At 41.7% G+C, this 23,906-nt stretch overlaps 1 protein-coding gene across 28 annotated transcripts in view; it reads right to left on the bottom strand.

Moving 5' to 3' along the window:
• The window catches only part of LOC122875719 (voltage-dependent N-type calcium channel subunit alpha-1B-like), a 291,644-nt gene that overhangs the window by 127,460 nt on the left and 140,278 nt on the right, over positions 1–23,906 (bottom strand). For 20 of the 28 annotated variants that reach the window (XM_044195130.1, XM_044195131.1, XM_044195143.1 and 17 more), the window contains 11 exons: positions 9,949–10,064; positions 9,677–9,763; positions 8,980–9,063; positions 6,007–6,222; positions 4,180–4,292; positions 3,848–3,960; positions 3,628–3,759; positions 3,002–3,074; positions 2,797–2,914; positions 2,566–2,633; positions 1,695–1,801 (listed from right to left, as the gene is read on the bottom strand). In XM_044195130.1, coding sequence (XP_044051065.1) covers positions 1,695–1,801; positions 2,566–2,633; positions 2,797–2,914; positions 3,002–3,074; positions 3,628–3,759; positions 3,848–3,960; positions 4,180–4,292; positions 6,007–6,222; positions 8,980–9,063; positions 9,677–9,763; positions 9,949–10,064 — 1,227 coding nt within the window. The remainder of the gene's footprint in view (positions 1–1,694; positions 1,802–2,565; positions 2,634–2,796; positions 2,915–3,001; positions 3,075–3,627; positions 3,760–3,847; positions 3,961–4,179; positions 4,293–6,006; positions 6,223–8,979; positions 9,064–9,676; positions 9,764–9,948; positions 10,065–23,906) is intronic. The other 8 variants (XM_044195151.1, XM_044195134.1, XM_044195158.1 and 5 more) reach the window with 1 other exon arrangement.

Raw genomic sequence — 23,906 nt, 5'->3', positions numbered from 1 at the left:
TAAACAGTGCATGTCCATCATTTGAATGAGCCAGCACTTCGAGATTAAAGGTGTATTGTTATTCCTTTTTCCAAACCTTCTACCTTGCCATTCAGCTTTGCCACATAGGGTGGCTACCATGTGCTCCAACAATGCTCAGGATGTCTCTTTGACTCCACTCCTGAGGTTCAACTCCACCAATGAGATTATTTATGCCTCCAGAGCAGCACTCTTATGTTACAGTGTTACACAAATGCTACGTATACAAATGAGCCTTAGCAGGTAATGCATGATAACACAGTGTGTTACATAATACAGAACAGTATACAGAACAGTATCTTTCATTCATTAAGAATGGTAAAGGAATTTATTTGAAACAAAAATAAAATTATACGTTAATTCCCGGTTGGAGCTACCTGGTTAAATAACTGTGTGGTTTTGAAGGTGAGGTATGCGATTCTGGAGAAATCCAATACCATGACAAATACCATGATATAGAGCGAACAACGACACAGCAAGTAATGTAACTAGACGGTTTCCCAGAGCCAGCACACCAGCTCCAGACAGTGATACTCACAACTCTCTACTATAGCAAACATCACAACATCATATCTTGGCAAACTAGGAAGTAAGCTGAATGTCCGTGGGTAAGTAATTTAACTTTACCTGACATACAAATCATGGCTGGAATGGCTAGAATAGTGTTGTGTGGCTCGGTCTGAGCCACTTTGTTTCCCATTTTCAGAGCCAGGGCTGTGTACAAACACTGGATTTTTTTTCAGCGCACACATAGAACGGACAGCTAGTGGACCGTGAGGAGAAATTAGCTGAATTTGACAAAAAGACGTGTATCGGATTAGGATCACATACCCCACCTTTAAGTGCCCATTGTGGTTGCATGTCAAAAATATAATGGGATATCATGGACATACTATCTGTGTAAGAGGGTGTAAAATATCTATCACTTCAGTTGTGAGTAGTATTTTGTCTGTTGATGTTATGATTTTTCTTAGGGACCCTGCAGAAATATACAGCAGAGGTCATTTGGAAGATGGAAAACAGAGATCTGCCTTGTGAAGAAAAGAATGTGTGTGGTTGAGGAAATTAACACTGACTACCACTGAGACAGTGACTTTGCCCCTCCCTACTACCACTGTGCCCTTGATCAAGACCCTTAACCAACCGCTCCAGCGACTCAGTGTGTGAATGTGAAGGCTGTTCCTGCAAAAGAGAGGCTTCCCTGAATAAATAAAGGTTAAAAAAAATCTGATTAGGTTGTCTATGTTTGTGTAAATTCAGACATATAATAAACAGGAAAAATACTACTATGTAGAGATTCTATATATTTAGGCTATAAGCAGAATGTAAATGCTATTCGCTCCAGCCCTGGATTGCTCTGTGTGTATTATTATATTGAATTATTGAATTATTCAGTGCACAGCTGTTTATTTTATTTTTGCCTTTCTTTTGTATTTGTTATTCACATTTTTTAGGCTAGGGTTAAGGGTTTGTGCTTCAAGGAAAAAAAATATCTGGGCACTGAATAATGGGGCAGGATGGAGGGAATTGCATATTAAAATTCTTTATATGTGCATTCTGCAAAGTGTATTGACAGCTTGGTACACAGAATTCCTTTTCTGTGGATGCGTGATGAGTGAGAAACCCCCCCAGAGATTTCAGTAAGCAAGAACAAAAATTAGAAGAGGTTGACTTACGCTGTGATAGAAATGTTAGTGGCCGACATGGGGCTGACCTCCTTTACCTCCTTGGCCTTCTGGAGTGCAAGCTTCTTATTGATGGCCTCCTCTTGCTCCTCTTCATCCTGGACAGCATGTGCAAAAACAAACTTACATACATACATCACATACAGCAAGTCCTTTTAAAGGTTGTGGCCTTTATGTAACATTATGATGACCTTATCTGTGGAGTACAGTTGGTTCTTTTCATCCACACTGTCAGCAACATCATCTTGTTGTTGTCTTATGTCGTTGTTCAATTTGCTGCAACGAGCTACAGACATGAAACTTTGCCCCATAACTGGAAATGATGTGCAAATGTGCTTCCCTAGAAATTTGACCTGAATCGGCCTGATGATGCTACAATTAACTGCCAAAAACAAAATCTATGAAAGGCTGACCCACCCACACCGTGAGTCCGATTGATTTGAAATTTGACATGCATATCCATCTCAATTTGGCATACCAAAAAGCCTCTTGGACCATAAAAGTCTGCCATGATAGATTTTTTGCTTACTTGTCTAATTTAACAAACACTAATATGAAATTACTCTTTGGATTTCGACTGTATCTACACCAGTTTTGGTATACAGCACATAGCAGCACTTTGAGTGTGCAGTTATTGAAATGCTGCATATGTTGTAATGATGAAAAAAGTATGTGACTGGTCCTACAAAAATTCACTGTCTTTTCAAAAAAGGGGATAAAAGGCCATGTGCATGTGGGATTTAATTTAAGGTAAATTACTTTTATTGATGGATTCTGTGGGTAAGACAGTGCTACTGCCTCTATCTACTACTGTAAACTGCTATAAAGCCAGGATATTTCAAGCTATAAAGAAATAAAGTACCTTAGTGAGCTCCTGGGCATTTGCGAGGTTATCGACAGCAATGGCCAAGAACACGTTGAGGAGTGTGTCTGGTTATTTGTGGTCTCAGGAAAAGATCAAATGACTGATAAACACAGAATCAATATTTACAATTGCAGCTGTTCTTCAAATCAATGATAAATTCTTTCATAGTGCTATAAGGCTGCCTGATAGTCACAAGGTGAATTGATTTGGATCAATCGGACAGGATACAGTTTCCAAAGAGAGTGAGGACGATGAAATAAATGGAGGAGAACATTCCCCCATGAACACCCCCCTGTGATTCGATCCCATGGTACATAACTGCGTTCCAGTCTTCCCCAGTTAGGATCTGCAGGGGAGACACAGGCTGGTTTTTGAGTCTAGTTCAGTGGTACTAGAAGAGCACGAAAAAAAGCATGATGGAGTTGATCTTTACCTGGAAGACGGTGAGAATCGCTGCTGGGAATGTGTCAAAGTTAGTTGTTGGCGTTTCATCTTCAAAATTAAACCTGCAGGGAGAAAACAAACAGTCTTTGAATGTAATCAAGCTCTAAAGCCACAACACAGTCACAGTCAGTCCTCCTGTCTACTGGGACCTAATTACATCTCGCCCCAATGTGAGGGACGCAGATAGAGGAGGTTGGAATGGCAGCAGAATTTGTCTTGTGCCTTTTTTCCCCCCTTTTTTTCTTTTTTTAATGATAATGAACAATAATAAAATAAATAAAAACAATAATAATAGTAGTAAGTAAATTTAATAAAAATTGAAACTGAAAGTACTACCAGAGAACATAAAAAACTAGAGGAATGGCTAGGTTATTAGGGGTTTGTCATGGGAAAACAGGGATGGAGAAGGTTGTGTTGATTCAAAGAGCATGTGTATGATGTCTGTAATTTTTGAGGCAAATTGTATCAATCAGGTTGAAAGCTAAATTAAGAGCCACTGGAACTCCCTCAAGAACTCCTGGTGATCACTACACCCCACCTTGGAAGTCACTGATCTTGTCAACAGCTTTTTTATTTCTTCACAACGAGCAGCAGCAGTAGAAACAAATTACTCACTGGCCACCGAACAGCTGCATGCCCAGCAGAGCGAAGACCACAATGAAGAGGAATAGGAGGAACAGCAGGCTGATGATAGACTTCATGGAGTTTAGCAGGGATACCACCAGGTTCCTCAAAGAGTTCCAGTACCTACACACAGAGACATATGAATATATACATAAATAATATGGCATAAGCAGTGTTCCCAGCACACAGACAGACATTTTTGATGACTTACTTGGTGACTTTGAAGATTCTGAGCAATCTCAGAGCCCGCAGGACACTGATCCCAAATGAGGCCCCAGGTTTGATGGCAGCCCAGATCACCTCAAAAATACTGCCAATAATCACCTGTGAACACAGTCTGATAAATGCAGCAGGCCTCCACAGTTTTCATTTCCAAATACTCATTAAGCAATCATTACATCAATACAATATTTTTTTGCTATAATAATTAAACACATTTTTTCTGAAGCATTAGTCCTGAATCATTTGAATTATTCTACACATGCTCACATTCCAAAAACCACTGTGGATTGATTGAACTCTCAGCTGAGCAGGATGACTCACCCCAAAGTCAAAACAGTTGAAAGAGGAGTGGAAGTAGTTCTGGGGTCCGAGGCCATACATTTTCATGGACATCTCTGCCAGAAACAGGCCCAGGAATACAAACTCGGCCAGGTCTGTCCAGGGACAATATGAAAACACAAAGATCAATTCCCCAGGTAAAAAGGGCCTCCCTGCTGATTTCTACAATTCAATAGAGCTGGGCAACTGCTGCCTGTTCAGCTGTGCCCACAGCAAATAAGACACAGAAAGAGTCTATTGTTTGAGGAAATAATTTACGTATTCTCCCATGATGGAGTGTTTGAGATGTATATTTGCTCTAATGTGTTTGTAAAATGTACAATGGTACTTGTGTAATGTATGTTTGCGCATGTGTTTCTTCAGTTTTCCCTGTCCCTATCTAGATCAAAAGCAGAACACCACAGTGTTTATGTTATCTGCCTGAGCAGGCAAGGTTACGTTAAAGTTACTTAAAGTATCTTACGATAGATAGGATTTATAGAGGATGGTCTAAATCTAAACTTTTATACAAGTGAGAGCTGCAGGTGTTTGATCCAGTTCTTTGGAACCTCAAACCTTCAACCTCAAACCTTCAGTCATGCCCACCAGACTACAGCTAGTGCTGTTGACTTTTTCTCGCTGAGGTTTAATATCAACAAGGTAATACTAGGCTTAATATCAACCTAGGTATCTATTTTTTAAATTTTATTTTTGGTTGTATTTATTCATTCATGTATTTATTTTTTGTTTTGTCATTCAGCTTTGAGTGATTTTAATGATGATGATATTGGTATTAATTGTGTTAGTTTGTTGGTAGTATGATGTCCGCTTGGCATCTGGACTCATGCATTTTTGCTATTTTACATCAAAGATCACAATAGAAATAAATCTTGGACTTTATTTTGTTATCCTTACATTTTTTTTGTATGTGATTCAAATAAATTGAACAACACACACACACACACACACACACACACACACACATCTGGTGTAGAGCAAAGCAAAGAAGGCACCTTTGCAGGTTCTAAACAGATGATCAGAAGTTCCATTTGACTTATTGGAAGCACTGACTATAACTTAAATAATCTTGTAAATCTGTAATTTCATATACTGTATGTAATTTCATATACTGTACTGTAATTCTGTTGTGAAATTATGTCTACTGTAAAACCTTACAAATTTACCATGTCTTGTTAGTAATTTGAACGATGCCCTCTAATGGCCAGCACTAACTAGCTAGCATTGTCTCCTACTTCTGTCACATAGCACCATGCTAAAATGATATTATTTGAGCTGCCAACTTTAAAGCAAGACTATGTAACATTTGCTGAACAGCGGCCTCTGTGGTCACAAGTGACAATTTTAGGATAGTAAAATATATACTAAAATGTTATGTAACAGTAGCACCAGTAGAGACTCAGTAATGTCAGTTACACAGCAATCTTTATTTGAAGTTTTCTAACATTAGCCACCATAAGCTGCTGGTCATAAAAGACCAAGTAAGACTGTAATGGTAAAACCCATGAGTGTTTGGAATTGAGCAAGAGTGTGTTTTATTGATTATGTGTTCAATTTTAAATTATCTATGCAGTAAAAACCAGTCAGTGGTTGAAGCCACTGGATGAAACTGAATACTTTTTGGGAATATATATATATATATATATATATATATATATATATATATATATATATATATATATATATATATATATATATATGTATGTACAAATGATGAAATATAATATTATTGGTAAGATAAATAGTGACATATTATAGGCATACTGGTTTACATGACAATTATTCTCTATGTATACAACTGCTGGTACTCACACAGGGCATAGGTGAGCCATTTAGGCTGGTCATAGTGTACTATGGCTACACACAACGTGTTGAGGCCAACCAGACACAACACAGTCCAGTAGAAGCTCTGGGACTTGACCAGACGGCGGATGGTGAAGCGAATCCTCTTCTCTTTCCTCCTGAAGTAAGACGAGCTCTCGTTCTTGCTCTTCACGCTGGCCCGGGCGAACGGCGACCCTGGGGGGGCAGTTAGAACAAAACATACAAAATGGCAATAAAATTACCAAGTCTAAAACTGAGGTGGTCTTACCAAATCAAGACTGTGTTTGAGTGTAGTTACTTTCAACCTTGTTTTACATCAAGACAAGATAAAATTATTTCACTGCAGGGTAATGTACTTGTCACTTCGAAGTTTGCACTCTCAAGTACAATGCAGCCTATATTTTATAGAGGTGAGTTCCACAGGCACAGTATAAATGATGGGAAGAACCACAAAGACAACTGGACTAAATATGACATGATTAACTTACACATTCTCAGCAGAATCTTTTTCATATTCTGTGATATAAATGAAGACCTTGGCTCTTTTAGATCACAGTGGTATGGTCTTCACCACTCCCCTCCCTACTCCCATTTAGCCTGTACTATATTAAACCTTCTGTAACTTAAATTAAGCCCAAATGTCAAGTGGGACTTGACACAAAGAGAAAAATTGTTCAATTAGAATTTCATTACTAGCACAGAAAGACAAGTGGCCTCATCATTTCCTGATCTATTTTAATCCAGACATCTGACTCATACTGTATCACCTGATTACACACACTACCCCACTCTATCTATCTATCTATCTATCTATCTATCTATCTATCTATCTATCTATCTATCTATCTATCTATCTATCTATCTATCTATCTATCTGACAATATCCACAACTGTATTTTCTAATCAACATCAAATTAAGATTCTTATTCCAGGATCACATCTAATTCAATCTTGCACATGTGCAGTTGTCTTATTGAGATTCTGCAGTAATTTTGACTTCTACCGCTGAGCACCATATTGAAGGGCAGAAACAATGCAACACATCCAGAATAATGGGTTCAATGTATTCCATGAATCAATTTACATTTTACATTTACATGTATATGGTGCCTGTAGTATTCCTACTTGGTTGTTAACATGCCTAAGAATGGTATCCTCAATCTGCAATCTTAGCTTAACTTTGGTGATGTTTGGATCTAGGGACCTGGTAAATACTAACTCAACACCATTGTAATAAAAATATAACGCACAGCTACTGATGTGTCCATACTTCTCGTCCATAACGATGTGAGTTCAGATTCAACCCACATAATACAAGGTTTTTCTGTTGCTTAATTAGCGAGTTCTCTGTATGTCGAGAATTTCAGTCATAGGTGTACAGCGTGAACAGGAGGGGGCTGAGCACGCTGAGCATGCGGTCACACCTCCTCCACGTGTGACAATCTGAACTGTCTGGGGTCTGTTTGTGACAAAGTTTTCTGTAGTACTCAAGCCCTCAAGCTGCCTCCTTGATGCCAGCTTTCAGTCTTGCTCAAGCCATGTTGCTTCTTTGTCACGTGACTGAAAAGCAGCTTTTTTGGACACCTGCTTCCGATGAAAACAATGAAAATAAGAGAGGAACAGAAGGTGGCTGTGAGGCCCCACATAACACCACAAGGAGGTGCCATAACTCCACTATACCTTTTCAGCCCAGTACTGAGGCGAGACCGCCTCCAGGTCCACTGGCGGACTGAACTCAACAGTGGCGTGCATATAGGGCGTCAGATTGGGTAATAAGGACTGTAACCAGGGGTTACGGGCTCCAGTTTGTATCCACTCCACCCCGATTCAAATGGGATATTGCAGTCAGGGAGAGAAGGCTCATATTTTACAGGAGGAAATCACTTCTCTGCAAAACAAGGGAGCTATTCGGATGGTACCACTAGAGCAGAGCCAGAGTGATTTCTATTCAAGGTATTTTCTAGTCCCAAAGAAGGGCGGGTGTCTATGGCCGATACTTCTGCATGCTCTGAACAAACACATGAGACAGTACAAGTTCAGAATGTTGACACACAAAGCTCTGATACGCTTTGTGAGTCCATGTGAACGGTTTGCATCCATAGTACTAAATGACACTCATTTTCACATCCCTATTTATACCCCTCACAGAAAATATCTCAGATTTGCCTTCCAGGGCATAACATACCAATATCTAGTGATCCCGTTCGGCCTTTCATTAAGTCCACAGGTATTTGTGAAATGCACCGAGGCTGCTATCACACACCAGACTGCTCACATCACATCTGGCGGCCCTGGGTTTCACAATACACTGGGGAAAGAGTGTTTTGATCCCAACTCAAAACATGACAAGGCCTGTCTCTAGTTTCAGTCATGTTCAAAGCATGTCTGTCAGTGCAAGGGTGATAGCCTTTCGGGCTTGTGTGGCACCTTTTCGCAGGGGGGGCGATGCTAAAGTCCTCCTCGCTCTAGGCAAGGAGGGTGGTCTAGTGAAATACCTCACTCATGTTTTCAGAGAACCGGGGTTAATTTCTTAACCTAAAGTTCTGTCGGTGCAGAACACGGTTCACTCATCAAGTGCAATAGCTTGATCTGGGATATAGAGCCAGGTCTCTAAAAATGTGGGCACTACAGTCTCTTGATTTCCCATTGAGTTAGCCTGAGTCTTATTTCATCCTTTCCTGCGACCGGACATTACCCAGAAGTAGACTGGGTAGTGGAATAGCCTTAGGTCCAAGCTCGGTTAGCTTAGCTCTCATCCCGGCTGTCTTCCCCCAATTCCTGGCGCGATCGCACCGCTTGCGGTGACATTTGCTCTGGCTGATCTGGCTGGGAAATATTTATACAATTCCCAAATCATCCTTTGTTTGTGTGTTGCCTTTAACATACAGTACCAACACAGTTTGATGGTTGGACAGTATGGAGACAATATGGCAGATATTGTGTCTCAGGTATCATCCTCACCAACAGATGAGATGTCAATGAAGTGATCCTCGCCATCCTCTGCATTGATGAGGTCATTCTTACTCTTCTTGCTCCTTTTCAGCACTGCAAATACAATATGAAAAAAAATCACACAAGTCAAAAAGCAGCTAATCTGATTTAACTCTTAAACTCTAAAGCTTTTGGTAAAGTTCAGTAAGGAAAATCCTTTCTTTCACAATTCCAGACAAAGAGGCAATAAGGAAAATCCTTTTTCCTCACAATTCCTCTATTATTCTGGTTGTGGTGAATTTCTAAAAACTCTTTCCCACTCTGACTTGTAAATGGGATGTACTTGTATAGCACCTTTCTAAGGCTTCCAACCACTCAAAATACTTGACATGTCATTCACCCCATTCATTGCAGGTGTCAACTGCTCATCAGTACAAAGAAACTAATCATTCACACACACTCACACACCAATTGGTCAATTTGGGGTTCAGTAGCCCAAGGACACTTCAACATGTGGGCTGGGGAAGCTGGGATCGAACCGCCAATCTTATATTGTCTTATGTTGTGGGTCATAACCTTTTTAGATATGGGCTATCTCTGTATTTTGGTTTAGTTCTGGTATATTTATGCCTCTGACATGGAACTAAATTGTAAAATTATTCAAATTTTTAAAACTGGCAGGTTATTTTCTATCTTTACAATCAATTCTGAAGATGGCAGTCCTCACCAGAGCTGTTGTGTTTCCTTTTGTACCACGCTCCATCCAGAGATTTCTCCTCTGCGTTCTTGTCTTCCTCTGCCAGCATCACCTCCTCTGAAACACAAATACCACACCTGAACTAAAAGTAGTCATAATGAGGTCATCTGTGTGTCAAATTACATCCATACAATCAATTACAATAAAGAATTTTTATTTAAATGTAACTAATGATTAGTGAGGGCTCAGCCCACATTTGTAACCCATGTTTGGCCAAAGGAGTGTGTGTATTTGTTTCTGACCTGCTTTGCAGATCCACTCCAGGTACCCAGTTAACTCTCTTTCTATTTGCTGTTGTCTACGGAGCTTCAGGAACTCTTGCCTCTTCTCCACCCGCTCTCTTTCCTTGGCAAACTCCCTGTAGAAACCACAAAGAAACCACACACACACACACACAGACATGTTTATTGGATCTGACAAGCACACAGAGCCTGGAGGACTCCGCTGTCGACAGGTATACATTAGGCTGGCTTGCAGTCAGTATCCTGTCACATTGTGGAATAGCTGAACTGTCAGGAGCAGGGTCGTCTTATACTTAGACAATCTGTCTACATGGAATGAGGCACTGCTTTGTTCTTTCTCTCAACAATAACCATTGAGGTGCCCAGTCATGTGACATGGACTTGAGTCAGACTCAAGTCATGAATCTAATGACTTTAGACTTGGCTTGACAAAATCAACAAAGATTTGTAATCGAACACCAATGACTCGTGACTTCACTTGGACTTTAGCCTTTTGACTTGGAATGACTTGACCAAAGATATAAAATGAGGTGACAAAGTGTGCAGCCTATAAACTCTTCATTTTCCTGACAAAAGATATACTTCAGAATCATTCCGACAACAGCCAATCATGTTGCGCAAGCAGGAAAGAAAGGTGTGTTTGGCAGAGCTGACCAGCGGAAAAATACCAGATGATACAGTATCTCAGATTATCACTCAGATGTTAAGACTTTGTTGCACTCAACAAAAAATGTACAGCAAAATGGAAAATATTTCACTCAGAAATGACAAATAATTGTAAGTGTGTGACAGAAATAACATCAAACAACTATTTTCACTGGAAAGTAGCTAAAAAGCTTGCTGGGAAAGTCACTAGATGTTACTAAACGATGTGCTGATTTGCATATGAGTGATAATTACAGATGAGTGTTATCATGTAACAATTTGCATATATATACTAGATTTTCTAGATAATGAAGGTAAAAAATTGGGTCAAACAAAACTTAATTAACTCTAACTAGCTTTATCATCAGTATATATTATTATACAAGCTGCTATCACCTTGTGTGTGTGTATATATATATATATATATATATATATATAAATGTCCCTGTAGTTTTAAAAACTATTGGTGTCAGCTGTCAACTGTGGAACTGAAGTATCATTAATAAAGAGCATCCAGACACTGGAATGAAGTATCTCTTGTAAATTCAGTATATTTTGTAAAAGGTTCAGGTTATGTCCTTTAGAACAAAAGCAAAGGATAAGGAGAAAGCTTAGTGGAACGATGTTGGGCCTCGCCTAGCCTCAACACGTGTGAGGGACAATAGGCAGGCCTAACTGGAAAGGCCAAAGCCTTCACTAAGAGGCTTGACTGAGAAATTAAATCTCAGGGCACAGTTATGACAACACCAACTCTATAAAGCCTAGCGCTCCACACTCCCATTGTCATTCCACAGTAAACCGTTTACGAAAGGAGGTACATCACGTCTCTCTCCACGGGAATTGTCGTTACCACTTCATCAGCGTCCGAGCCTAAGAGGCACTCCGCCAACTAAATTGGCAACACTGAATAACATACTAGAATAGAATAGAATAAAATAGAATGCCTTTATTGTCATTGCACATTGTACAACGAAATTTGCTGTGCAGCTCCTAAAACGGTTCATTTAACATTTCACACATGCACACACCTGGACACACATATACACACCTGTCCATACAGATATAAAATAATTAAAAGATTTAAGAAGAGGTATAAAAAGAAGTGGCACATCAGAAGCTACCTTTTTTAAATATATTACATATTACAGATATTTACAGATGTTATTGTACATTCCCTCATTGTATGGAATAACTATACCGCTTTGTTAGTCTTGTGGTGTGGAGTGTTATGATGATGTTGGGAGGTTGGTGGTAGGGGGACATTGTTTTGTGGGGTTCAGTTCAGTGATTGACTTAAGAGGAGGGTTTTATTCTTAGTAGTTTGGCAAACATTACTATCAGTTCTGGAAGAAATGTTATATCAATATAAATATGAATGGTATTGTTACCAATGGCAAAAGTATGAAAATAAGAGCCAAGTTGTAACAAACCAGAATGATCCTTTTACCAGGCCAGAGAGTGATATGCAACACATTCTGTCACTTTTTAATCAACGGGTGATGGATGGTGACCTTTGACCTTTGATTAAATATGAATTAAACCTTGACCCCTTGATCCTCCCTCCCTCTGGAAGTGGGTGGCGCTATGCGTGGACCAATGAGCGTAAAGCAGGCGTGGTTAGCAGGAGCCAATGGGAGTGAAGCAGGCGTGGTGAGCAAGAGTCAATGGGAGCGATGTAGGCGTGGGAATGAAAAAAACCCTGTAAATTAAATAATATGATTACGTAATTCAATCATTTTAAGTGAAATCAATAGTGTCAAAAGTATAAAAAATAATTTACAAACTTACCATCTGTAAAATCTAATCTTTCAGGAGAAAAAGACACGTCCTTCTCTGTTGTCTGTCTGGTGCAGAGTGAGGTGTGAAAGAACTGGAAGAATGTGGAAGGGTTGGTGGAGGTTGCATGAACCAATGGGAGCGCAGCAGGCGGAGTTAGGGTTAGCCAATGGGAAAATAGGTTTGGAGGAGCTTGCTTGAGGCAATGATTTTGTGAAAATGTGAACTAAAAAATAAATTATTAAATTTTTGAAGTTGAATAAATCTTCGGATATCCATTGATGAATGTCAATGTGCAGTATCCCTTACAGCTCCTGTGTAGACTATGATCTGTGACTAGCATTAGCTTGCATGAGTAGCATCTCTTGCAGCTCTTAATACCATCACACCTGAGTCATTCGGAGTCATCAACTGAAACCTCAACGTATGAGACCTCACCTGATACTGACTCCTCATCCTATCCCATCTACATTTTTTAAACCAGTTTTTTACCTAAAACTTAGACAGAATATTAATCAAAAACTTTTTCTCATGCTGACCTGTGGGGCGGTTTGGACCAATATTTCCAAGAAGAGCTATCGTCATCACAGCCACAGGATGAGACAATTGTGCTTGCCTCAGGCAGTCAAAACATTAATTGCTCTCTAGAGGAGGAGATCCTGGGGATGTGATACCGCATCAATATTTTGAAGAACAACCGTCATTTTACCAGGAGCTTGCCTCACCCACTAATCAACCATGGAGAGGTCTAGTGCTCAACCAGTGGACAGAGATCCAGGATTCTCACTGGGTCGTAACCACAGTAGAACCAGTTCCAGTTCTGAGAATCCACACCTGAGAGCACATAGGGCTTCCAGCGAAGGATTTCCATCGGCACACTGTAAGTCTATTTGCATTTAAATTGTTTTACAGTGAATTGTGAGACTATTCAATCAGGCCATATAAATGTAATAATTACCCAGCAGGGAACACATGTACCTTCCTTTTTTCTACTTTTCTCTCATTTTACATCATAAGCAAACACGGAAGGTTTTGTACGTGTGAAATTAAATGTAATTTCTACAAAATTGGCTCTCATAAGCTATTATTGCCATTGGTTTGAGTTATAGTGTTTCTTATAAGCATTATCTTGGTGTGTGTACATATATAGGAATAAGCTGCTATAAAGGTGAATATCTAGGGTTTTTGCATTTGTTATTCTCATCAGTCTCTTTTAAAGTAAAAACTGCTGTTTCCGGGTCCTTACCCATTGTCTTCACCACAAGTTGTAAGACACACACACACACACACACACACACTCAGTCAGTCAGTCACACACTCTCTCTCACACACACACACACAGTCTCTCTCTCTCACACACACACACTCACATGTTTATGAGGTCTGTCTGTCTGTTTACATACCAACCTTATGGGGACTGTTGTGTTCATGAGGGCGATTGGTTTTAACAGCGTGTTGGGCCGTACTTGCGACGCTCGTTGCACTGTATGTTTTGACTCTGGTTGTCAACCTGCTGTGTGTGACCAATACAACAGAACTTGTCGCTCACCTTTCTGTTTGACCAAACACAAAGAACCTACAGAGAGATCCAGAGGTCAAACATACGCCAGCGCTTGTGCCTTGTACAAAAAATGTACCAAATGTGCAAGGCTGTACTACTGTGCTATGAATGGTAATGGTAAACAACACAAGTGTCAGACTGCGAAATGTAAAATTTGCGGTGAGAAATTGATCTCTGACTCTGAGACAGAGGTTCATCGGTGCTACATCCAAACGATACCCCCTGAAACAAAACACAATGAAAAAGTGGTGTTTTATGATTTTGAAACCTACATTGACGAGAACGGCGTTCACGTTCCGTTTTTAGTGTGTACACGAACCTTAGATGGTAAAACACGGAGCTCTCAGGGTACAGATTGTGCCAAAGAGTTTCTACTGCATTTCAGACAACCTTTGTACAAAAATGCAGTGTTTATAGCACACAATGCCCAAGGTTTTGACAGCTATCTCCTTATCAAAGCTATGGTCAAACTGGGTTTAAAACCCTCTTTGATTATGACTACAAACAAAGATATATTGACTCTTTGTCCTTTCTAATCATGCGTTTAGCCGCTATGCCGAAAGCGTTGGGCTTCAATGATTAAATCAAGGGGTACTTTCCTCACGGTTTCAGCTAAGAGCCTGTGTTTGAGTTACACAGGCGAGTACCCACCCCCTCAGTCTTGTGGTATTGAGACCATGACAACGGAGCAACTAAAATTCTTTTACAACTGGTACGAGACAGTGTGGCACGGCACATTCAACTTCTTTAGCAATCCCCTCTCTGGATGACTACAGGTGTCAGTTCAAAACATTTTCAAACGCCGGTATCCAATGGTTAGAGTGGTTGTCACACACCTATGACATCCCTATCCAACATGCTTTAAATAAGGGGGGAAAACAGCTGAGGCGATTCTTTGTAGACGGGCATGCTGCGATCGCTGGGGTGAAATATGTTTTTGAGTTTCTAGGATGTTTCTATCACGGCTGTTCAATTTGCTATCAAGTGCACAACACCTGTCCTCTGATGGGCCATCCCTTCGGAGAGTTGCAGGCGAGCTGTGAGGAGAAATTACGTGAGTTAGAAGCCATGCACAAGGTAAAACTCATCATCATGCGTGAGCACACATGGATGATGTTGAAGAAATCTCTTCAGGGGTTCAAGGAGTTTCTCAAACAATATAATACTCCACAGCCATTGTCACCCTGCGAAGCTTTGTACGGAGGGCGTACATCTGCCATAAAGCTGAGACACACGGCTGTGTCAAACGAGCCAATCTCTTATGTAGATATGATATCTCTCTATCCTTACTGTAACACCAACTTCCCCTATCCTCTCGGACACCCTGAAATAATCTATAAAGATTTCCAAGAACCTCAAAGCTACTTCGGGCTAATCAGGGCAAGGGTCTATCCGCCAAAAGAGTTGTACTTTCCAGTCCTGCCCTATAGAACAACTGGGGCTAAGCTTGTGTTTACCCTTTGTCGAGCATGCGCCAAACTCAATTAGCAAGAGGGTCCATGTCGGCATAGCGATGATGACAGGGCGTTGACCGGTGTCTGGGTCACTCCTGAATTTAACAAGGCATTTGAGCTGGGCTATTGGATAGCTGAAATAACTGAGGTATGACACTTTGATAGACAGAGCGATTCTATATTTGTCGACTATATGCACACTTTTCTGAAAGGTAAACAGGGAGCTTCAGGTTACCGGTCCGACGCTGTAGATCAGGAAAGCAGAGAAAAGTACATCAGTGACTATCATGCAAACTAAGGGATTTTGCTGGAGGCTGATAAAATCAAACCAAACCCTGCTAAAAAGGCAAGTGTCTAAATTATGTCTGAACTCCTTTTAGGTTAAGTTAGCACAGAGATGCAACCAAACACAAACCAAACTAGTCACAGACCCAGAAGAATTCTTTAACCTCATGTTTTCTGAAAAATATGAAGTCAAGTACTTCTCCTTCATCAATGACAAAATGGCTTTGGTTCAGTGGTTTTACGGAGACCGTTGTATCCCACCACCAAACAAGTGACCTTGTGGGCTTTCACCACAGCCTACGGGCGTCTGATGTTGTACAGTTATTTGAAACAGCTGTCTCAAAGTCCTTTACTGTGATACAGAGAGCCTCATCTATGTCACAAAAGAGGGAGAGACGGGGCTCAAGCTTTGTAATTACCTGGGAGATTTGACGGACGAGTTAGGGGGAGATAGCATCAAAGAATTTGTGGCTGCGGGTCCAAAAAGTTATGCTTAACAAACTCGAAACAACAAAGTTGTTTTACGCTTAAAAGGCATTACGCAGACGCACCGATGCTGTGAAAGGGTTAACTTTGATAGTGTCAAAGACCTGGTTCAGGATTATGTGCAAAACTCTGGCGAGAGGGCGGTAATTGAAAGAAAGGCTTCCTTCTAAAAAACACATTGTTCCAAAAAAAGTTCCAAAAAGAGTTATCAGTATATGATAAAAGACGACTGCTGAGTCTAGGACAAACATTGCCTTTTGGTTATTGAGGAGAAAATGTTTTCATCCGAAGAAATTGACTTTGACCCCAGACTGAAAGTGCCTTTTTCTTGTCTAGTCACAGGACCGAGTGGCTGTGGCAAGACTTATTTTGTAAAGTCTGTTTTGGAAAACTGTAATCATGTGATGGATATACTGCCTGGTAACACTGTATGGATTTTTACATTGTTTCAACCGTTGTATGCTGAACTGCAAAAGAAGAATAAAAAGATTAAATTTGTTGAGGGCCTGCCTCCTACTTTTGATGATGAAATCCTGTTTCCCCCTGATCAAAATCATTTGATTAATTTGGGCGATGTCATTTTTCAGGCCTCTGACCATCCCGATGTAGTCAGAATTTTTACAAAATACAGACATCACAGGAACATGTCCGTCATGATGCTTACTCAATATCTTTTCCATCAAGGTAAACACAGCCGCACCATCAGTTTAAATAGTAATTATCTGGTACTGTTTAAAAACCTTTCAGACAGATTACAGATGAATATAATGGCTTAACAAATGTTTCCCGGACGAAAAGCCTTTTTATTAGAAAGTTTAACCTTTAAGGTTCTCTGAATCTCATTTCCAGTCTTAAACTTTTGTTGGAAATGCACAACAATGCGTCGGCATCTTCGCAGGCGTTAAGATTAAAATCTAACAAAGAGTAGCACCTCTGGAATTCCTCCCGGTCGATGCTTAGAGGTAAATCTTTCAGGTGTCTCCCTGTAGCGGTAAACATATTGTAAAACTCTCTGACGGATAAATCCTGATTAAATTGAGGTTGGAAAGCTTTGGCAGGCACCTGTCTCCCATCCTGACACAGACCCATGTATTCAACGTTGTTGTTGTCTCTTTTTCTTGTGAAGGCTTTGTTGTTCACCATGGCTATCACTAGATATTTAGGCATTATCCCCAGAGAGAGATTTTCCTGGTTACATATTCTGGAATTCTCCGGGATGGAGTAGGTTTTTACGTTCACACCTGATAAAAAAGGTAGAGAGCATTGCACCTCATTAAAGCAGATTAAACGGAAAGTGCTGGTGGCAGTACCCATGAGACAGAAGGCGTTGTTAGCTCTGGTCAGTTTAATTCTCAAATCCACAGAGTTCAAGAGAAGCCTCTCGCAGAAAAATATGTCAGCATAAAGAGGACCTAGCAGGTGAAGCTCTTTAGATTCTGAGGTGAACCAAGCTCTCTGATTTAACCCCCTGGTTTGACCGTTATTTGGTACTACAGAGTCCATAGCACCAGCCGTGTTTTTGTAAAATAACCTGGCAGTGAAGAGTTTTTAGCGTATCATCTGAATAAGTGAGGAGGGTCTCTATTATCGCTCTGTAAGGGTGAGCTGCGCTGGATTGTGAAATCAACCTATCCCCCAGAATAACATCGCATTGGTTAAAAATTTTATTCAGAGGATAACTGATGAGACCCACTGCTTCGTCGGTGGCTAGGTTTGATCCGTTGGCGTTGGTAATTTTCACACAAAGATGAATCAAAGTATCATTCAGATTCATTTATTTTTCCCCATCTCCAGGGATAAAAAATTCAATAGGACCTCCGTCAGTAATGGCTAACAAAGGCAGGACTTCTGTGTAGAGCTTTTCAATGATAGACAGTTGCGTCATGGGTGCTGAAAATAAATCCAACTCATCCATAGTGCATTTGGCCGATTTGTGATGTAAAAGAGCCATATTTGTTTTCTGTTGTCTCTTCATCAGTCTTCTGGCTAAAACCATCATACCGCTGGATCCTTCTTGAGCCCTGTTGTCTGATTGACCCCATATTCTACTAACCGTGTGGCTTGTCACCTCCGCAGCAATGTGTTTTGCGGCTGATTTAAGATGAGGCTTAGCAATGGAAAATCCTTTTTTTCACCAAAGGCGATACAAAATGAAATATTTTATAAAAAATCTAACCGATTCCTCTCCCGTACAAAACAGGTACGCCGTAAAAACCAGGAAGAGCGCCCCCTACTTGATTTTCATAACTCACATAACAAATTTTTTTTTGTCACAGAGGATTATTTTTGGAAGGTCTAAAATGGAGTTTCATGATAGTCTTACCAAAGGTAAAATTTACAGGGTTATTTTGATCTGTCTTTAGCTCAATGTGGATGTTTTCAATGTGTCGTTTGACCACCGGAAGGTAGCAGGGTGGCTTAAAATACTCCGTGACGACGTCCCCGTACGTCCCTTGTATAGCAATCGTTCTCAAGAGTGGAGCATAAGCGTCACCAACCAGTTGATGTCATACCACATCACTATAATAATACATGTGATAAAATCCTCCCTTTATATCAGCCGATTAGGTAGCCAACTTTTGATCGAAAACAAGTAATTTTCCCAGCTTAACCCTCAACATGTAAGCCACAGGGGGATGAACTCGTAGATGATATTGACCTCCTGCCTGAAAACCAAATATCTTTTGAATGGTACTAAACCCTAAATAAATATCGAGTCAATTTTTCTAAGGCGTTCAGCTCTGTCTTGAGCTGGTCTGTGATAATAACCTCCCCCAAACCTCTGACGGGTGAACAACTCGCTCTCTGACGCTTCATCTTTGGGTTTCTTCTTCCATTCAAAACAAGCTTCCTCATTAGAAATGTTATACCAGGTGTGGGGGTATGAAATCTGTCAGAGCTACCTCCCACGAGCCTTTTAAATCAATATGCTGCGCTAAATCAACGTGGTAGCTGAATCTCGTGTTATTTTTAAATATGTTCAGACTGGCGTTCGAGGACAATGTAGAACCCTTCTCCTGAGATTTGGTTCATGTTGTAATGATTCAGATTCGATGTACCTATTGTATTTTATACATTTTTCAGGTCGCTTGCCTTAACCCAGCTGTTGAATTTCTTAGGCCAGTGTTTCCAATGCACCAGCATTTGTTTTTTACACACCACTTGACAACACCACTTGAAACGCTTTGTCTTTACCTACCTATTGGACTAGGAGATCTGCTGTCTCTTGTGCTGAGGGGAGTTTGGTTAGTGCCACAAAATGAACAGCCCCCATTCACGGGGTCTGGCTGGTCCCGCTGGGCCTCCCTTATCATGGATTCGACCTCCCAAGTCATGGCGGCTCCCACGCAGGTGGTATCGGGTCCGGACGTGCCGTCCTGGGAGAGATACTGACAAGAGAGAGCATCAGGCTTAATGTTCTTGGACCTGGGATGGTAAGTGATAGTGAAGTTGAAACGACCGAAGAACAAGGCCCAACGTGCTTGCCAGGAGTTGAGCCTTTTGGCTGTCTGGATGTATTCGAAGTTTTTATGATCAGTCCATACCACGAACGGTTGTTCCACTCCCTCCAGCCAGTGTCTCCCTTCCTCCAATGCTAGTTTGACTGACAGGAGTTCCCTATTTCCAACGTCATAGTTTTGCTCAGCCGGGGAAAGACGACGAGAGAAGATGGCACACGGGTGAAGTTTCTGGTCAGTAGCCAAACGTTGGGAGAGAACTGCTCCGACCCCTATGTCCGAGGCATCTTCCATCGTGAACTGATGTGAGGGGTCGGGTTGGATCAGATCAGGTTCAAAAATCTTTCAGGATGTCATTGACGAGCGCCTGGAACACAGCAGGAGTGTTCGTTAACCAAAATGGCATGACCAGGTATTCAAAGTGTCCTAATGGGGTGTTAAAGGCCGTCTCATCCCCTTCCTGAATATGGACCAGGTAGTAGGCGTTCCTGAGGTCCAGCTTGGTGTAGACTGGGGCCCCCTGAAGGGGTTCAAAAGCAGAGTTGATTAGCAGCAAAGGATATTTATTCTTAATGGTGATATGGTTGAGACCTCGAAAATCAATGCAGGGGCGTAGTGTCTTGTCCTTCTTCGCCACAAAGAAGAATCCTTCCCCTACTGGAGAAGATGAAGGGCGGATTAGCCCAGCATGCAAAGAGTCATTGATCTTTCCATGGCCTCTCTTTCAGGTCGGGACAGACTGAACAATCGTAGTGATAGCGCTAGATCCTTCCTGAAAACATTGCTTATATCATGGTATTCCTCCGGTATATTAATTAGATTAGGCGGTTCGGGACAGAGGGGTGGAACAATGACCTCTGCTGGGGATAAGTCAGATTGCACATAGGTGGATAGACAGAAAGGGCTCCAACTCACAATTCTTCCCTTGGTCCAGTCAATGTGTGGGTTGTTTTGTCGTAACTATGGGAAGCCCAGGACTAGTGGGGTTGTAGGAGATGAAATGAGCTGGAATTTAATGTCTTCTCTATGATTTCCTGATAACACCAATGACACGGGAGTTGTGCAGTTGGTTACCTGTGCCAGGAGTCTACCATCCAACGCCCTAGCCTTGCGTGGGATGTCCAGAGTCTCAGTGAGGATGCCCGCCGGTCAAGCCAGCTCGGTGTCCAAAAAGTTGCCTTCTGTCAATGAGAGCCAATAATGGGAGTGACACTTGTTGGTTGCAGAGAGTGGCCTGGATCTGTAACCTAGAAGAGCCCTGGCTTGGGGGGTGATCTCGGCTCACCAGAACCCCCACTGTGACTGGTGAGCCTATTCTTTTGGTTGCACCAGACAAGCTGCCAAAAGGTGACCCCTGTGTCCACAGTACAAACATTCCCCAGCCGTTCTTCTGCGGAAACGCTCGGCCGGTGCATTGCATGAGGAGTGAGCAATGGGACGACTGGCACGTTCCTGGTGCCGTTCGTGTAGACGGTTGTCCATCCTTATACACAGGGAAATCAGATCGTCTAGGTTAGTGGGCTCATTCCGAGCCGCCAGCTCATCCTTGATTTGTTTACATCATCGCTTCACAAACACGCTGATAAGTGCCTCCTCCTTCCACCCCGAGTCAGCAGCCAGTGTCCGGAACTCGATAAAATAGTTCTCTATGCTTTGGTTACCTTGACTGATATGTAGCAACCGTCTCCCAGCGTTCCCACTGGCATCCGGATGATCAAAAACATTCCTCATCTTAGCCAAAAATTCCACTAAGGATAGTGACGACAAGGGTTGATTAGCATGAATAGCTTCCGCACAGGCTAACACTCTTCCTCTTAGTAACCCCACAATATAATGTACCTTATATTGATCCAAAGGAAACGTCATGGGTCGCTGGCAGAATACCAGCAAGCACTGCAGAAGAAAACCCCAGCATCTCGTTACATCTCCGACGAAGAGATCTGGGTCGGAAGCATAGGAATCCTGAGGTGGTGGCGATGTCGGTGGCAAATTCACCAGAGTAGCCGGTGAAGGTTGCACCAATGAGGTGGGAGAAGAGAGCTGGGTAGTGAGTCTTGACACTTGATTAGTGAGTTGTGTGATCTGGGTTACCATGGCTTGATTGCTGTCAGAGAGAGCCCGGAGGATTTGTTCATGTTGCCCCAGCAGAATCCCCTGGCTGGTTAGTGAGCAGGCGGGTCAGGTGGAGATAGGAGTGCAGTCTTCCGACACAGTCCGTGGAGGACCGGCTGGTTTCAGAGGGAGGAGGCGTTGAGCGGGGCTTCTGGATATGGCTCGTGTAGCGTGGCAGGCAGAACAGGAAAGCGGTGTTGCAGAGATCAGAGAGCACACGGTGGCTGCGATCACCGGCAGGGAATGACTGTGGCAGAGACAGACGGGGTTACACGAGATGCAACAACAATGAGTAACAATAAACTTAACTGGATTGAAAAGAGAGCCGTGGCGAAGGTGTTGTACGGGACTATGGAAATGATCTGGCGCTGGTTGTGAGGTAGCGCCAGGTAGATATACTGTGGAGACTGATTGGATGATGAACGTCAGGTGTGCCGGTGATCAGCAACAGGAGGGAAAACCAGGGCGCCCCGCCCAGGCCCGTACACACACACAGCTATGAACAGAGGACTGACAAGGAACACAGGGAGAGGAGCGCACACTAGAGTACATAAGGATAGGGAGAGAGATGTGGCTAACTATGACACACTTGAGAGACTTTTTCTGACGTCACCTGCATGGGCGTAATTTTTTTACTATTATGATAACTGTTATTGTAGCTGTCAAGCAATTCCTGTAAGACGTCCATGTACCTACGGCTATTTGTAGCCATAAAATACCTCCACATTCATGTTTTCAGTGTACGGTTAAATCTTTCAATAACAGACGCTTTCAGTTCACTGGCAGTTGCAAAATGATTAATTCCTCGTTTCGTCATCAACCCATAAAAGCTCTTGTTAAAGAACTCTTTGCTTGCATCCGTTTGTAACTTTTCAGGGGTCCAGCTTTCTTTTAAAATAGAGTCAAAGGTCTTAGACACCTCAACCCCTGTTTTGTCTTTAAGAAAATACATCAATGACCGTTAGTAGATAATTGTACCCATCATTGTGTTTGGTCAAGGCCTGCATATCATAAAGGTCTGCCTTGAACTGATTTAGATGTCGTTGTATAAACTCTATTTCTGACTAAATGTATCCTGGCCGGTTTATGCAGAGTATACGAGTCCTGTTAATAAATGTGTACTGATAAAAACTCTTTGACCCGTTCTACGTTGACTTTTTTCTCCGTTTCATCCTGCACGGCTCTGCATAGTTGCTCCACTTCCCCAAAACTTCCGGGATGTGATGGATTTTAATACACTTTATTCATGTTTTTCAGCCATCTTTCTGGCTGCCCACTCTAGGGTTTTTTGAAAAACAACATCGAGACACAAGCTTCTTTAAATGGGTTTATTGACTATAAACACACAGCATTTTTCAAAGTACTGGAGGTTAACTTCAACACATTGATTCCTCCCATATGGTAAATATCATCATGCAATGTTCTCAATTCATTCCAGGTATTCAGATACATGTTGTTTTGTACACAATAACTCACAACGTCTACAAATAAAGTGTAAAGAGTAAACAGATGAGACATTTTCATGCAAGAATCTTTACTAATCTCTTTTATGATTTTACAAAAAGTATCAGACACCAAGCATTTGTTTACTGCTAGCAATGTGTCGCTTACTATCTGAACCCAATTTTCAACATTTCGAACAACGTCCAAAATCTTTTCTAGTCTAGCATTTTTTGAATCATTCAATTCCCTTCCAAAAGTCTGCAACATAGTTCATCAGCTCAGTCTTTTTCTCGTCTTGACCAATCAGCGTGTCGTACATCTCCATTTTCTCTCCAATGTGTCTTGCCATTTTGAGGTTATGAAGAAAGGCCTTGGAAGCACCGTGTATGTATGCAGACACGTGGATATGGCATGCCTGAAGCGCCATTGAATGGCTCTGATCTGTCGATCTGTCCAAAGCTGTTTCGTCAACTCATCGTAGTGCCGTTGGAAGAAATAATTCAGCATCTCAAACAGACATCCGTGTTGTAGCTGACTTGGGTGATCAGTTTGACAGCCATTACAGATTTCAGATCTGTATGCAGTCAGAACCTTGCTCAACAGACGAACCACCACGGCTCTCACCGTGTTCAGAAATAGGCCAGAGTGCACCCGTCAGGTTTATCCTCTTTTTTGGGAGAGGGGTGTGGTGAGGTGCTTGGAGTTGAGGATACTGAAGAAGGAGAAGACAGAGGGCCA

This window comes from Siniperca chuatsi, linkage group LG5, assembly GCF_020085105.1.
Source record: "Siniperca chuatsi isolate FFG_IHB_CAS linkage group LG5, ASM2008510v1, whole genome shotgun sequence".
In the NCBI taxonomy this organism is placed as follows: domain Eukaryota; kingdom Metazoa; phylum Chordata; class Actinopteri; order Centrarchiformes; family Sinipercidae; genus Siniperca; species Siniperca chuatsi.
The sequence above is the reverse complement of the archived record's forward strand: the minus strand, read 5'-3'. Positions and strand labels throughout refer to the sequence as shown.